The sequence below is a fragment of the Lathamus discolor genome, chromosome 9, assembly GCF_037157495.1.
Source record: "Lathamus discolor isolate bLatDis1 chromosome 9, bLatDis1.hap1, whole genome shotgun sequence".
NCBI classification, from domain to species: Eukaryota; Metazoa; Chordata; class Aves; order Psittaciformes; family Psittacidae; genus Lathamus; species Lathamus discolor.
The window spans coordinates 19,339,759-19,355,261 of NC_088892.1; the positions used below are offsets into that span (position 1 = coordinate 19,339,759).

The 15,503-nt window shown below is 37.1% G+C and overlaps 1 protein-coding gene across 8 annotated transcripts in view; it reads left to right on the top strand.

Annotated features, from left to right (window-relative positions):
• The window catches only part of DIAPH2 (diaphanous related formin 2), a 234,385-nt gene that overhangs the window by 26,968 nt on the left and 191,914 nt on the right, over window positions 1–15,503 (top strand). For all 8 annotated transcript variants that reach the window (XM_065690008.1, XM_065690010.1, XM_065690011.1 and 5 more), the window contains 7 exons: window positions 4,301–4,440; window positions 4,799–4,873; window positions 4,957–5,026; window positions 6,349–6,485; window positions 7,674–7,782; window positions 12,278–12,388; window positions 14,537–14,655. In XM_065690008.1, the coding sequence (XP_065546080.1) occupies window positions 4,301–4,440; window positions 4,799–4,873; window positions 4,957–5,026; window positions 6,349–6,485; window positions 7,674–7,782; window positions 12,278–12,388; window positions 14,537–14,655 (761 nt within the window). The remainder of the gene's footprint in view (window positions 1–4,300; window positions 4,441–4,798; window positions 4,874–4,956; window positions 5,027–6,348; window positions 6,486–7,673; window positions 7,783–12,277; window positions 12,389–14,536; window positions 14,656–15,503) is intronic.

A 15,503-nucleotide genomic window follows, 5' to 3' on the forward strand; every position in this document is an offset into this window, starting at 1 on the left:
TGAAACAGACTTTTCTGTCTGTATTCACCAGTACTTTTTAGTTTCATAAACAGTACTAGTTCTTATGCTGATTAAGAAAATAGGTAAGCATAATAAAGGTATTTAAAGCTATTTGATTTTTGAGGGGATAAGTCAGTAATTCTCTATTTCAGTGCACTAAAACCACTTTCAAACAATTCATATTGTCATGTAGTTTCTTTATGACATGAATTAGCCTTAGCAGCTGCTTTGCGAGAGAATATTTTATAAAGGAAACTGGTATATGAAGAATGGGTAATGGAGAAACCCTGTAATATGTCTTCTTCCCCATGCCTTTTAATTTGGGGTCTGATGTAGAGCAAGAGTAGTTGTGAGTCAAAAGCATGTTTTTGCACAGATAACTTGCAAAATGGTAGAACGAGAAATGCTGCTTTTAGAGTATGTTTTCTGCATATTATTGCTTAAGGATTGCATGCATCTTGGTGTGCTGCTTCTCAGTATGTTTTTATAGGATTCATCTTTTGGGAGTTGATAGCATCTGCGGGCATATGTATTTATTTTCCTGAACATTTACAGATTTACTTAGGGGAAGAGAAACATTTAGGGCTGCTGGTTCTGGTACTTTTGGCTTGTAGTAACAGTTCCAGAGAAGAGGTTTGTCTATTAATGGGGAGTTAAGACACTTGAATTTTACTTGGTCTCTCAAGCCCTCGTGCTCACTTGTCATTTTCGTTGCCTGCGAAGTGACCTTTCTGTGCTTTTATAGATAGCGATAATGACACAGAAATGGCAGCTGTGCTTCTGCTGTTTAGGGCATTAAATCTAAATTAGGATTATTTTGTTAATTTTGTTTTGAATGGCTTGAATTAATGTGTTTAGTTAATATCTACAGGGTGGAGTGGGCATGAACTGTGAAGACTTAGAATTCCTAGTTCAGGAGCTGATAAGACTTTTTTCTCATAGCTTAAAGAGGACACTGCTTTTCTAAGTTCGATATACAACAACTGGCGTATATGTGGATTAAAAAAATAATTAGAAATGCTTTTATTCATTTCCTAAAAGCAAATCCTTCCCCCCCCCCCCCCCAACAACTTAGAATCATAGAATCAATTTGTCTGACTTTGTTGTTATACTCTAATTAAAATGTTGTGGTTTCTTTGCTTGAGATAGAAATAGAACTGGATTAATAGTGAGTATGCAAAAACTTTACAATTAGTCATTGGCAAGGGGAAAAGTCTGAGTTATTACTCCCACTTCATTAATAATAATGCTGGTACCAGTTACTTGTTTCTGTCTAAGGAATGATTTGTTTTCCAAGGTATGGAACAGGTATAGTGAACTGGATAGAAGTGAGCACCTGTGATATTGTGAGATTTTTATTTGATATGCTGGCTGCTAACATCCTCACTGAAGTAAACACTGTCTCATGGAGGTAACAGACTTTAACTTCTTCAGCTGTTCCCGGCTTTAGCCTGAGTTCTGATGAGGTCTGAATTGTCTGGTGCCTCAAACAGGAGTAGTTTGTACAGGATTTTCTGATCTTGCATTTTAACTGTTACAGCTCATCCATTTGGTTCAGCTGAGCTCCTCAGGTCTTTGCCACCAAGCAAACAGAATGTCTGAGTACCTGGTGTGGGACTTAAATTCTGAGGTTCCTTGTACTTTGCTTTTCCCTATGTCTTTATTAGATACTTTTACATAACAAATATCTGTTATTGAAACCTTTTACTTCAAAGTAAATGAGAAACTTAAATACTAAAATCTGATCCATGTCAAGGCATAGCATTAATTGAAACAGTATTCCAATCAACGTTGCTTTTAATAGGGAAATAAAAACAAATAGCATCTGCTTGTAGCATTCCAGCTATAATGACTGGAGGTAAGAGTGGATTGAGACTGAAAAGTTGATTTCAGAAAATAACAGAAAGTAGTCCTGTTAATCTGAGAATTCTCTAGTGTGAACTGGAGTACCTGGGCAAAAAGTTTTGAGAACAGAATTGATTTATGAGCCGTCTTTAGTGATGATCTCTGAAGAACAGGAGATGGTTCCTTATGGCTGTGCAGTCGAAAGTGCTTAGTGATAGGAACAACGAAGAAGTATGCCTGTACTGGTTTAGGAGATATTGCTGGTAAGTCCTCCGTTAACTTGTTTGAACTGTTTTTGAGGGAGTCTTCTGAAAACTAGGGGCTAGACAGAGGAGTAGGGATTCACTAAAGTCCTGAACGCATCAAAAGAGGAGGCAACAAGACCACCTTGGTTTAAGTATGAAAGAAAAGGTAGCAAAGACCTTAAGTGCCTCATCTGAATAGGAATCTCCTTTGGAGCTTACAGCATTCTACAGTTGAAGCAAACCAGGAAATAAGCTTTCTGAAAAGACAAATAATTCTTGCATTCTAGAATGCTTTTCAGGGTCTAGCTTAACATGTAATGGCATTTGATTGAAGTGGCCATTATCTCATTTCTTTGTGGATTCTGTGTCTACAGCAGTGGTCATGTTCTATTTTTTCACTCTTGGGGTTTGGGCAACAGCTGTTGTCTGAGATGACAAAAACTGTTCTGTAGATAGTGTACTAGTTACACATAAAATCTTTTACAGTTTCCATCCAATGCAGTGAATGGCACAAAGCTGTTCCTGTTTTCTAATTCTTCACCTTTTGATCTTTATATCATCATCTGAACTATGATGATTTTTAATGTGATAGATGATCTTAAGGTCCTTTCCAATCCTTACCATTCTGTGAAGTGCTGATATACTTCCCCGATTTAAAGTCAGTTCCTTCTCTTATAAAGATAACCTCCACTCATTTATTTCTTTTTCTTTTGGTGAAAGAGCATCTATTTGTCTAGGAGGTTGATAGTGACAGGCTGTAGTTTCTTTATACTGTATTTACTCATCTTTGTCTGTCTTGGTCCTTTGATGTCTAACTGGCATGTGTTGTCCAGCTAAAGGTGCTATGCATGTCAGCAAGAAGCATCTTCAAATTTGTTGACACTGTCCAGAGGACACTGTTTTAATGCATTCACAATCTGTGTCAGGTTTTTGTTTTGCTGAGGTGAGGACAAACAACCTGAAAGTATGTTGTGGACATTTACCTAGTTCCATTAGATGCATTAATACTGGGATATATGTAGGTCAAAATTATTAACTTAAATGTAGAGAAGTAATTTTGTTATCAGCTATGCTTACTGTCATCTTTGAGAAATGAATGGTAAGAATTTGAATAGAGCAAATCTGAAACATACTGAAAAGTGTAGCTTTTGGGAGGAGAGACAATTAGAAGATTACGATAGTCAGAGAAGTTTGATACAATTAAAACCAAATACATATAAATCCTGTTCTGGGTCAGGGGCTTTTTATTTTGCCTTTACACCCATGACATCTTTATCAGGTTCTCTTCAGCAGACTATTTAGAGCTAAGGAGCTTTAGGACCTGCATATTAATCATAAGCACTCTTTGAGATAAACCTACTTGTCTGCAACTTGTCAGAGCTGCCCAAAAGATTAGTTGCACCCTTTGGTAAAATGTTTTGTATATTGTTCATGGTTCTGAATGCTACAGCTCTAAAAACTGATTATTGCGTATTTTAATACTCAAATACCTTGTAGGTGGTTATTCTTCTGTAATGGCTCTTCAGCTGGGAGACGAGCTCTTCTTCAAATCTTTTACATGATTCTTTTGTAGAAAACAAGATCTTCCAGAGATCTTTATTAGCGGTCAGACATAGAATTACAGTACAGCAAGAAATCAAAGTCATACAGTTGCATGATTTTAAAAGCACTGATTTAACAGTAGGTGGATAGCAGCTCATTTTCAAAGCAATTTTCAGCAGCTTATCTTGTTCCTTTCTTTTTGAGAAAGGATAATTAGTTTTAGAGCCAGGATATATCCATAGTGATAGTGCACAGCTTTTTTGAAATGGAAGACAAGTACAGTGGGAATGATCAGAAAAGATTAATAACAAGTGTGAGGGGTTTGTGTATCTCTGTTTATGGTTTCTAATATGGTGGTGTGAAGTAGAAGTTAAATGAATGAGCAGCAGTTAAATGTGTCAGTACAACTGAATGATGGAATGAAGTTTTTATATCTAAGATGTAGTACATGCTGCTTAAGAAATGAAGAAGATTCCAGAAAAATATTTACCTTTGTAATGCAAAACCTAAACTATTAAACACAACATGTCAAGGTCAAGTTAGGTGTCCTAATAGTTATACGGGGAAGCAGTGGTTTTAAAATTCATGTGGAAATATTGGCTGTACATATCATCTGCACACCGCTCTGATCAATAGAACATTAAGCAGCATTCTGTCTTCTGTGATAGGGTGGACTGAAAAACAGCAAGCATGAATGCACCCTGTCCTCGCAGGAATATATTCATGAGTTGCGATCTGGAATTTCAGAGGAAAAGCTTCTTAATTGTCTAGAGTCTTTGAGAGTGTCTCTGACTAGCAATCCAGTCAGGTAAGTAATGATTTCTGCTGCAGTTGTCATCATGCTGGTTTTGCTAAGCAGTGAAGACTTGTGGGGTGTATTTTTGAAACCAGAGCAATTATAGTAGTTCTTGTTGGCACAGAAAAGTAGTTCTCAGCACACTGCAAAAGGTTAAGTGAAAAGTTTGTGACTGGCTACAGTATCTTCTCACCTTTCACAGTGGTTTGTACCAACTTGTAGTTGTTTAATGAGTGGTCAGGTCTTCCCAGGAAGTGGGACTTTAAAGCAGCATGTATGGAGACATGTACGAGCAGTACTGGAGACATAACTCGGCAAGTTGTACCTTTGCTTAAGAAATAATTAAAAGCACATTTTTTCCTTTTTCCAGCTGGGTTAATAACTTTGGACATGAAGGCCTTGGGCTTCTGTTGGACGTATTGGAAAAGCTTCTGGACAAGAAACAGTAAGCATTGGGATCATTTGAAGGTAGGGGTGGGGGGAACTTGTGAAGATTGCGCTTACATTATTTTGTTTCTCTCTTTCAAGGCAAGAAAGTATTGATAAGAAGAATCAACACAAACTTATCCAGTGCCTCAAAGCATTTATGAACAATAAAGTAAGAAATATTTTAATATCAAATGCTTCTAGTATGACTGGGTTTTGTTGGCTTGAAGATCTATGTAGCATGTTGGATCTCAGAAAAGGAAGGAAAGCTTTTGTATCCAGTGTCAGGTGACTGTTTGGAAGCACAGGTCTTAAACTTTTTATTGAGAATCTTGTTCATAAACTTTTCTCAGTATGCATTTTTATCTTACTTTTGTTAAATATGACTGATTTTTTGGAAGTAAAATATGTGCCAGAGGATGATGGTATGGATTTAAGGTAAGTGAATTTGGAAATTGATTGCTTGTGAAATGGAAAAGGAAAATAATTGTTTCTAAAAATACATGTCAGTACATGATTGTTTATATAATGTACTCTTCATCTGATTTTAAATTGCATATGATATAATATCTTTATAGTTACAATTTCACAATTGGTAGGGTAAAGGGTAAAACTTGGCTAGTTTAAGTTGTATGTAACTTGTTTCAAACCTGGGTTCCTAGTTAACAGTGTAAGTACTGTTTCTAGAAGCTGATGTGTTAAACTTGTTATTTTGCTTTATTCATAGCAACATCTACATTGTTGTTACAATGTTTTATCCTTTCCTCCTTCTAGTAAATACAACCCTGGGTAACAGTTACTTGAACTGCTGTTAACTCAGTTGAGTAAAATCTGGCAAAGCAGTCCCTCTGCTGAAGTGGGACATGTAAACCTAATGGTCCCGTACTCCCCCCCTGCTTTCCCTACACTTACAGTGTAACTTCTAACAGTTACGTAGCTGATTTACCAACTATCCTGTACTTAATTAAAATGAAAAATAATGCTAGGATTTACAGAAATGTAATGTGTAAGGTTTTTTGATTTATCTATACAGAAAGTGAGATAGAAAATACAATAAATAGTAGAAGATAGTTTTTTCAAAAAAGAATTTCTACCTCTATTGGTCATCATGTACAAAATACTATTTTGACTTGCAAGGAGCTGTTACAGTTACAGGAAAAAAGATGAAGTCATTCTTCATACTCTTGAGGCATTTCAGTTATAGATAGAAAACAAAAGCTGATTCGTGTTCTAGTGGATACCTGAATTTGAAAGATAAGCTAACTTCATTAGTAGCTAACTCACTCTCTTTCATAGGAGAAGGCCTCAAATATAACATGGGTAAAACTAGCTTGTGTCCCTAAGTGGTAATGGCCAGGAGGTTTTAGTAAAATGTTGCCCATCTTCATATGGGGTTGTATGCATGAGGATTCCTAAGGATCTGCAGCACAAAGATGATTTTGAGTATTGAATGCAAATATAGTCTTTTCACTGTAAGCTTTTTGTTTATTTAAGTACGGATTGCAAAGGATTCTAGGAGATGAAAGAAGTCTCTTACTGTTATCAAGAGCAATTGATCCAAAGCAACCACACATGATGACTGAAACAGTGAAAATACTTTCTGCTCTCTGCATTGTTGGAGAGGAAAACATGTAAGTAAGCTGCTGAAACACATCACCATCCCACCATCCCCACCCCTTGTTTTTTTCCCTTTGGAAAGCTCATGAGTTGTCAGTTTGGACACAGGTAAAAAAAAACTTGTCAGTGAAACAAATGTAACCTGTCAAGTCTTTTCTTAGTGTAGTTTAAATGAAAAGAGACTTTTCCCTGTTCTGATTCATTAAACCAGTATCAAATAAAAGCAAATGAGCAGAGAGGTACAAAGTGTGGCTGAAGTGGAAAGTCTGAAAGGACTGCAATTGTTCACTACGGAGGAGGGAAGACTTAATGAGCCATAACTGTTCATATATGGCTGCTGACAAAAAAAGTTATTTCATACATCTCTGAGTGTGATGAGGAATTGTGAACCTTCACTTGCAACAAGGGGAGCTGTCAGATTTAAAGCCACTTGAGAACAATGTGTGTTAGCATGGGGTGCTACGGATCTTACTGTTGTGGGGAGGCTTGGGATTGGAACATCTCCCCTGGGGAGGGGAGATGAACTTACAATTCTGGTTGAAAATTACTGATTTGACGCCACATGTTAAGGTTTTTCAGTAGTTTAGAAGATAATTATAGAGAAATAAATGTATGGATTTAATTAAAATGTCACCTGTTTACCCAGGCATAACAAATTTGACAAGGGCAAAAAGCTTACATTTATACCTGAAGTTTCACATGGATTTATGTAGTACATGTCCATGAGCTTTTTAAAACAAAGATCAGTTGGCATACATTTGCTTAGAATTATTGAGTGTTGTAGTGTACTGAAGGTTAAAACCAGCAAACTATGTCTTCTAGGCAATAAATAGATAAAACCAGTCTGGGGTCTCAAAAGACAATGTATTAGAATTCCCAGATGTTAAATATGTCAGCTAGCACTTAGTGCACAGTCATCCTAAGGTAGTAATTTTTTTCCCCTCCCTGATTGTTTTTTAGCACAATTTCACGATAACGTAGACATTTATTCACCTTTTCTTTGATTCAACGTGAATCTTGTAGATATTTTTAACACTTAGCTCTTGGTTTGTTTTCAGCTTCATACAGATAGATGTAGATTAATGCAGTGGCATACAATCTGAATGCATTTAAGTCTTCAGTTGTTTAAATAGTGAGTTAAGTATCTTTAAAATGAGAAAGCTGGCCCTGGTATGCTTTCTGACAGTTTATCTTTCTCTTAGTCTGGACAAGCTTTTAGGTGCTATAACAACTGCTGCTGAAAGGCACAACAGGGAACGTTTTTCTCAGATTGTTGAAGGACTGGAAAACCATGAGTTCTTACAGCTGCAGGTGGGTTTACTTTTTTTATGCTTGCTAATGCTTCTAAAATAATCTAAAATACTAGAAGACTGTATTACTTAATGATACTTAAATTATTTACCATCAAAGTCTTTTAATGTTGTTACTCCAGTGTTCAGTAAAAGAAAGAAAACTGGTATAAATGTGCTGCTGATACTAGATATTCTAATTGTTAACAGCATGAAACTGAGAAACCTCACTTTCTTGTCCCCAAATCGGGATTACAAAGTCTCGACCTTAATAAAAGAGTAATCAGTAGTATTCCTTTTCTTGGATGCCAGATTTAATGCTCATGTGATAAATCTCTGAAAATATTTTGTTGTCACTGCTTAACCTTCCTGACCAGGAGTTTTGTGTGTTTAAATGGACCAGTGAAAATCCAGATCTCAGTCTGTCTTCTGAAATGTTTTAGTTATTGGTACTGGAGCCCTGAGGAAGTTAGAGTTTAAGGAGTTGGAGGCAGTGCTCCCTCTGTATCTTTTGGATTTGGTGGCCTTCTATGATGGGGCTACAGAATTGATGGATAAGGGTAAAGCAGTTGACGTCATCTACCTGGACTTGTGCAAAGCGTTTGACACTGTCCCACACGACATCCATCTCTCTAAATTGGAGAGATATCAATTTGATGGATGGACCACTCGGTGGATAAAGAACTGGCTGGACAGCCGCACACAAAGAGTTGTGGTCAATGGCTCGATGTCTGGCTGGAGACCAGTAACGAGTGGTGTCCCTCAGGGATCGGTGTTGGGACCGGTCTTGTTTAACATCTTCGTCGCTGACATGGACAGTGGGATTGAGTGCGCCCTCAGCAAGTTTGCCGATGACACCAAGCTGTGTGGTCCGGTTGATCCGCTGGAGGGAAGGGATGCCATCCAGAGGGACCTTGACGCGCTTGTGAGGTGGGCTGATGCCAACCGTATGAAGTTCAACCACTACAAGTGCAAGGTCCTACACCTGGGTCGGAGCAATCCCAGGCACAGCTACAGACTGGGCAAAGAAGAGATTCAGAGCAGCCCTGCAGAGAAGGACTTGGGGGAGCTGGTCAATGAGAAAATGAACATGAGCCGGCTGCAGTGTGCGCTCGCAGCCCAGAAAGCCAACCGTATCCTGGGCTGCATCAAAAGGAGTGTGACCAACAGGTCGAAGGAGGTGATCCTGCCCCTCTACTCTGCTCTCGTGAGACCTCACCTGCAGCATTGTGTGCAGTTCTGGTGTCCTCAACATAAAAAGGACATGGAACTGCTGGAACAAGTCCAGAGGAGGGCCACGAGGATGATCAGGGGACTGGAGCACCTCCCATATGAAGACAGGCTGAGGAAGTTGGGGCTGTTCAGCCTGGAGAAGAGAAGGCTGCATGGAGACCTCAGAGCAGCCTTCCAGTACCTGAAGGGGGCCTATAGGGATGCTGGGGAGGGACTCTTTGTCAGGGACTGTAGTGACAGGACAAGGGGTAATGGGTTAAAACTTAAACAGGGGAAGTTTAGATAGGATCTAAGGAGGAAATTCTTTCCTGTTAGGGTGGTGAGACACTGTAATGGGTTGCCCAGGGAGGTTGTGAATGCTCCATCCGTGGCGGTGTTCAAGGCCGAGTTGGATGAAGCCTTGTGTTGGATGGTTTAGTGAGAGGTGTCCCTGTCCATGGCAGGGGGGTTGGAACTAGATGATCTTGAGGTCCTTTCCAACCCTAACCATTCTATGATTCTATGATTCTATGATTCTATGATTCTATTTAGGGAAGAAGAATGAAAAAGTACTCCTAAGTTACACTGCTTGTTTAAACACCCCTTTCCCCCAGTCTTGCCTCACCCAAAGGAAGCAAAACCTCCTGTACTTACAGCTTTGAACTGATTTCATCAAAGTAATGTATTTGTAAAAGGACAGAACAAGTTTCTGTTGTGCTGTTGAAGTGAGTAACTGAAATGCCTCAACTAAGCACATACTTCTAGTATCTTACTGTTTGAACTACCTGTGGCAGAAACATATTGCCAGTGTAGTTCACCCTTTTGTAATATTACTAAATGAAGAAATAGGTAAGAATTGATCTTGTTAAAATAGTTCAGTATTTTGAAAGGTTTATTTTTTACTGAAATTTTCTAAGAACTTCAGTCGTAAGTTTGATTTGTCTATGAAGGATTTTGATAACATTCTTCCTGCTAATGACAACTTACATCCCAGCCTATCTTTGCTTAATTGAATGATTGAACTTTTTTAAAAGAATTAATGACACAAGATCAGTGATAACACAATCATTTAGTAATATGAGAAGTAAATTGAGTGGGAGTAAAATTGCTAGCTTTAGATATTTAAGGCTCAATGTCATCTAACATATCCATCCTCTTAACACAGTCATCCTCTTAGATTAAATAGAAATAAGCCACAGTCAAACCTGATCAGTGTCAAGTATATTTTTTCATAGCTTACACCTTCAATATACTGGCTTTATAGTAAACTGAAGATAAATGCATAGCTTGATACTGTCTTTGGGCAGGGAGTGCTTAGTTTTCATACAAATCATGTATTAAAAAGAATTAGTTAGGGAACCAGTGCAGTTGCCCTGTGGGTACTGTAGATTTAGTTTTCAGGTTAACCTGTCATTTTGAGTCCTTTTGTTATAAATTCAGACACTGTTTCCTTAGAATTGGCATGCAGATCTTACCAATTTCTAAGACATCTATAAGATATACGTGCGGTTCTGTTACTACTGCTGGGACTTCAGGCAGCACTGTATGCAGCCTCTTAAATAGTCAGATATATATGACAGATGTGGATGGGGTATGTCTATTTTTGACAGGGTCCCTTTGGAGATCAGTAGTATGCAGCAGGATGTCATTGCTACTTCTGTCAACAAGAACTGTGTATTTCTTTGAGGTGTGTTTGATATCTACCCTCCATCAGCTGCTGGTGCATCTTTTTAAGTATAATCTAGGGAGATTTAAATATTATTTTTATAAAATAAAATAATACATAGTCTTCTTTACTGAGTCATGTCCTGTGTGACATGTTCCTTGCTACTTTTGTGCCAGTAGGGAGTTTTTTTTGTTCTCTGTTTTCACCCGAATAGCCACAGAGGTTTGATTGCTATTAGAATGCAACCTTCAGCTGCCCTTTTTGCTAACTGCTAATGTTTGCATAGACTAAGTGACTGAATACCCTACTAAAGGGTCACTTTGTTTATGTCCTTCTCATAATACAGCATTTATACAAATTTTAGCAATGCCTAATAGTAAATTTTAGCTACCATGGGTGAAAGATGTGGAAAAGCAGAAAGCAAGCAGGACAGGTATGCCTGCATGGGAGGGATGCCTTTTTCCATTATGAAATCATTATGAAATCTGTGTCAGCTCATGCTTACCACAGCTCTTGTTTCAGAGCTCATGGGTTGATGCTATTCAAGAGGTTTCTATAAATGACATTATAAAATTAATAATGTTATCCCAAAAGAGTTGATTTTGAAGTTGTCTCCTTCTTGTTGACCTTGTTGGTTTACAACAAATAAGCACAACTACACAGCATTCCTGTCTCCCCAAACCTCACTTACACGTCAGTAAAGGTACAATTGCAAGACTCATTAACTTGCTTCTGACAAAATCGTTCTTTACTCATAATATATTAGCACAAGCCATTAAGCCAGAGTCTCTTCTGGCAAAAGCAATCATAGCAGATGGCACCTCTTCTCTCTATTAATTTCAGATTGGACATGTACTTTGGCTTGTTAAGTCATGTCATAGTAGTAAAATAACAAGAATCATTCAAGCGAGCATGATGATACTACATTATCTGTAGATGAAGCTATATAAAGGGAGTGCCTTTGCAAGGGTATTTTTAATAGAAATCTTGGACTCCATAAGGTGTTCCATTAAAACTAAATAGTGAACATAATTAAACCAGGAAGGGGGCATTGTATTTGACTTTTTTTCTCCGAAGCTACTGATTTTTATAATTTATATATTTTTTACTCTACTTCTATTTGCACTTAACTTCTTTTTCCAAACTTGGTATTTCCCTGGAGATCCATTTTAGTCTTCTACCTTGGATCAGCGCTTTTGTCATTAAGCTATTGTCTACCTGTTTTAAAGCAAATCAATTTAAGTGCCCAGCTGTTCAATTAAAGCATTAGCCAGATACTCCAGGCATTTCGTACAAGTACTGTGCAGGAGTAGAAAACACATGTGATGCAGGGAATTATTTTGTGTATGGGTGCTTTTGGGGTGCTTTTAGTTCTTGGGTTACTGTAAAACCAGGTAGTTTTCCAATTGGTGAAAACTAAGGAGAAAGACAAGGAGTTGCAGTGTGGACCTGTAGTGTGGGAGTAACTGAAGTATGATCCTTTATGTGATACAGTTTTGACATAGCAGAAGGGCTTAATATGAAAACAGAGCAGTATTTGATGTTGATTAAGTTGTGTTGCATAGCTGAAATAGTCAAAGCCAGTATTTATTCTCATATTATACATCCTGAAAGTTTTTGCCTCTCTTTTCAATGACAGGTAGCATGTATGCAGCTCATCAATGCCCTTGTTACATCTCCAGAAGATCTTGATTTCAGGATACACTTGAGAAATGAGTTTTTACGTTGTGGCCTGAAGAAAATACTGCCTGTAAGTAATTTGTTTATAGGAATTGATCACAATGAATTGTTGTTGAATGCTGAAGATAACCAAATCATTTTACTGAGAATAGCAGATGTGAAAGACTGGGGGTGGAAAAGGTCAGACCTGGAATGAACTGTCAATCCAAATCCACTTTCATTCTGCATAGTTGCAAATTTAGGCTCTTATGAGCTATGTGAACTAGAATAATAGTTGAAACAAGTCAATATATCAGAAATTAAATTAGGTTAGCCAAATTTTGTGTCATGAGCTCAAAGCACATGCACTGAATGTGAGTCTGGCTGTGGAACCGATGTTGGATTAACGTTCCTTGTATATGCCATTCCTGTTGTTTTCTGTGAAATCTGTTTTTCTTTAATCTGCCTTCCGAAACTGCATTTGGAGTTTTAAGGAAAAAGTCAAATAGACTCCTTCATTCTCTTTGGGACTGCATGTTTTCATGCAGCTGCAAAGAACTGTGCCCTTATGGGCAGTTGTGTATAAGTATTTGTGACTCAGGGGTAGATTTATAGCTCTTAAGCAAGAAATCATTCAGATGCTAACATCAAGAATATGTATGATTAAGCTACTTGGCAGTTCCTCACAAAAGATGAGAGAAATTAAGAGAGTACTTGCTTATGTTTGTCTGAAACAGTATTTATACTGCTATAACTCTTAAGATATGAAGTTGTGAATCATCAACATTTGTCAGGAATAAAAACCTTTGGTTTTAGCACATGCAGCTTTGAAACTGTTTCTGATGTGTGTATGCTAATTTTTCTTGGAGTATGTACTTAGGTTTTATATCATGTAGATGCATTAATGTGATCTACTGTCTTGAGTTGCTGTAAAACATCTGGAAGTCTGAAGAACTCTTAGGGGTTTTTTTATCTCCTGAAAATTCGTTTACACACTCTGTAAATGCTTAAAATCTTGAAGAATTGCGGTGGGTTAGGTGGCAAATAAACTGCATTCTAATATATTGTGATAGGAAACTTTGTAGAGTGTACTGACATGCAGATGTATGAGTTTTAAAGCAACTAATGTTGAGTGAAAAAATCTGTACTAAAAATGCTGACCAGATACTGTGTTGAAATTCTGTTCCTAGTCCTACTTATTTTATGTAAGCTATAATAGTCAATACTATCATGCTATTTATTTGTAGGGTATTAATTACAACATACACACTGAATTCAGATCATTAATTCTGCATGGACTGAATATACAGAGTAGGGGAGGATTTTTTTTTGCTAGAAAGCAACTGTCTTAATGATAAAGCATCTTAAGGAGACTTCATGTTTATATCTGTGCTTAGGGGTAAATTGTCAAGAAATTTATAAATGGAAGTTTCTTGAACAAAAAACAATCGGGAGGAGGATCCATCTTTCTCTGTCTTAATCTGCCCAAATTGACTGTAACCTTCTCTGGTTTTTAAACATTACATTTAGGACTTCTACTTTTTTGGGGAACATATACATGGTTGTCATTCAGTTTGTACAGAGCAGTTAGGCCAGTTTCAGGCCAATTATCATTTAAATAATGGAGTTCATTCACACAAACTGCTTTTGAACTAGTTTCCTTTTTTGTGTTTTGCCTAGTAGAAAGCTAAACTGGATTCTTAAGTGTATTAGAGAAATTGCTTGTATTTCTTCCGAGAAAAAAAATGTTTTCTCTGTTCCAAATACTCATTTTGCCTGTATTTTTACTTCTCATGTGTTTCTCAGTGTACTGTGGATGCTATTATGCCATGATCGAGATTAATTTAATGACAGAAATTATAAGCTTAACTTCTTTATGCTACTTTGATCTTCTTGAGATCAATTTAATGTTTGGAAATATCCTTATGCCTTTTTTTTTAAGAAGCTCTCACATTACCAAACATAAACTGCTGACTATATCCCAGCAAGAGAACTCAGTCAGGAAGTTCCATGTTTGTTTTGCAGCCCATACCTGATATTCATTGATATTTTGCTTTCATTTTCTCAGCTGAGCAATTAATATAAAAAACCTCACTCGGTTACAGCTTACTCATTTTCCAAAGGTTAATATCTGACCAGTTGTTATGATACGATCTTTGAAGGGGGGAGTTTTTGCTAAAAAAAAAAAAAAAAAAAAAAAAAGAGGGAAATTTAAGATACCCTATGCTTTGAAAAATAGGGCTTGAAAGATAAGGATAATGAAGAACTTGATATTCAACTCAAAGTGTTTGATGAGAACAAAGAAGAAGACTTAATTGAACTGTCACATCGTCTCAATGATATCAGAGCTGAAATGGAATATCCTTTATAGAAATGGTGCTATAACTTGTTGCATTGTTTAATAACTTTGCTAAACATCGGACTTAGACAGGGTTAGAATATTCGATGTGTAGTTTGTCACAGTTGTGTGTCTTACCAGGAACTTTCTCAAGCATATTTCTTTTCACTTTTTTCTTGTTAAAAATGTATTTAGAAAATCAGTGGTTAAATTTGCATGTCAAATGCAAGTCATTGGAAATTGAATTACTGTTTTGTAAATAATTTTACTAAGCTAAACTCTGTCTTGTAGTACATGCATATATAAAATTACACCCATGGAAGTTTTTAAGTTTTAGGGAAAAATGAGAGAACTAAGTTGATACAAAATTTCTTCTAGGTTCTGAAGCACTTAAGATACACTGAATTTGTAGTAGGTTCTGAATCCCTTAAGCTCTCTTTGTGGGGAAGCAGTAAATTTCAAGTTACCAAAGTTTAGAGTGGTTGCTTTGAGTTTTTAAGAGTAGTAGATCAGCAGCTGGTACATAAGAAACCAAGAGAAGGTGGATGCAATCTCTGAGAGGAAGACAAAATCACTAAGAGGTAAGGTTGTTGCATTACAAAACAGGTTATTACAGGTAATTTTCTTCTTTAAGAAATGAAAAGAATTGACTAGTGTGTGTTTGCCAGCAGCCTGGCTTACTTCAGAATGAAAATGAGAGCTTTGTGTAAAATATGTTTACAGGATTCTCTGATAGGAAGTATGTAGTACAGTGTTTTCTGAGCAGCAATGAAATGTCTTAATTGTTAAACCAGAGGGCAGAGTTTCTGTGGATAGTCTTAGTGGGAAAAGGATAAATACTGATAAAGATAGTATTTAGGAATGTTGA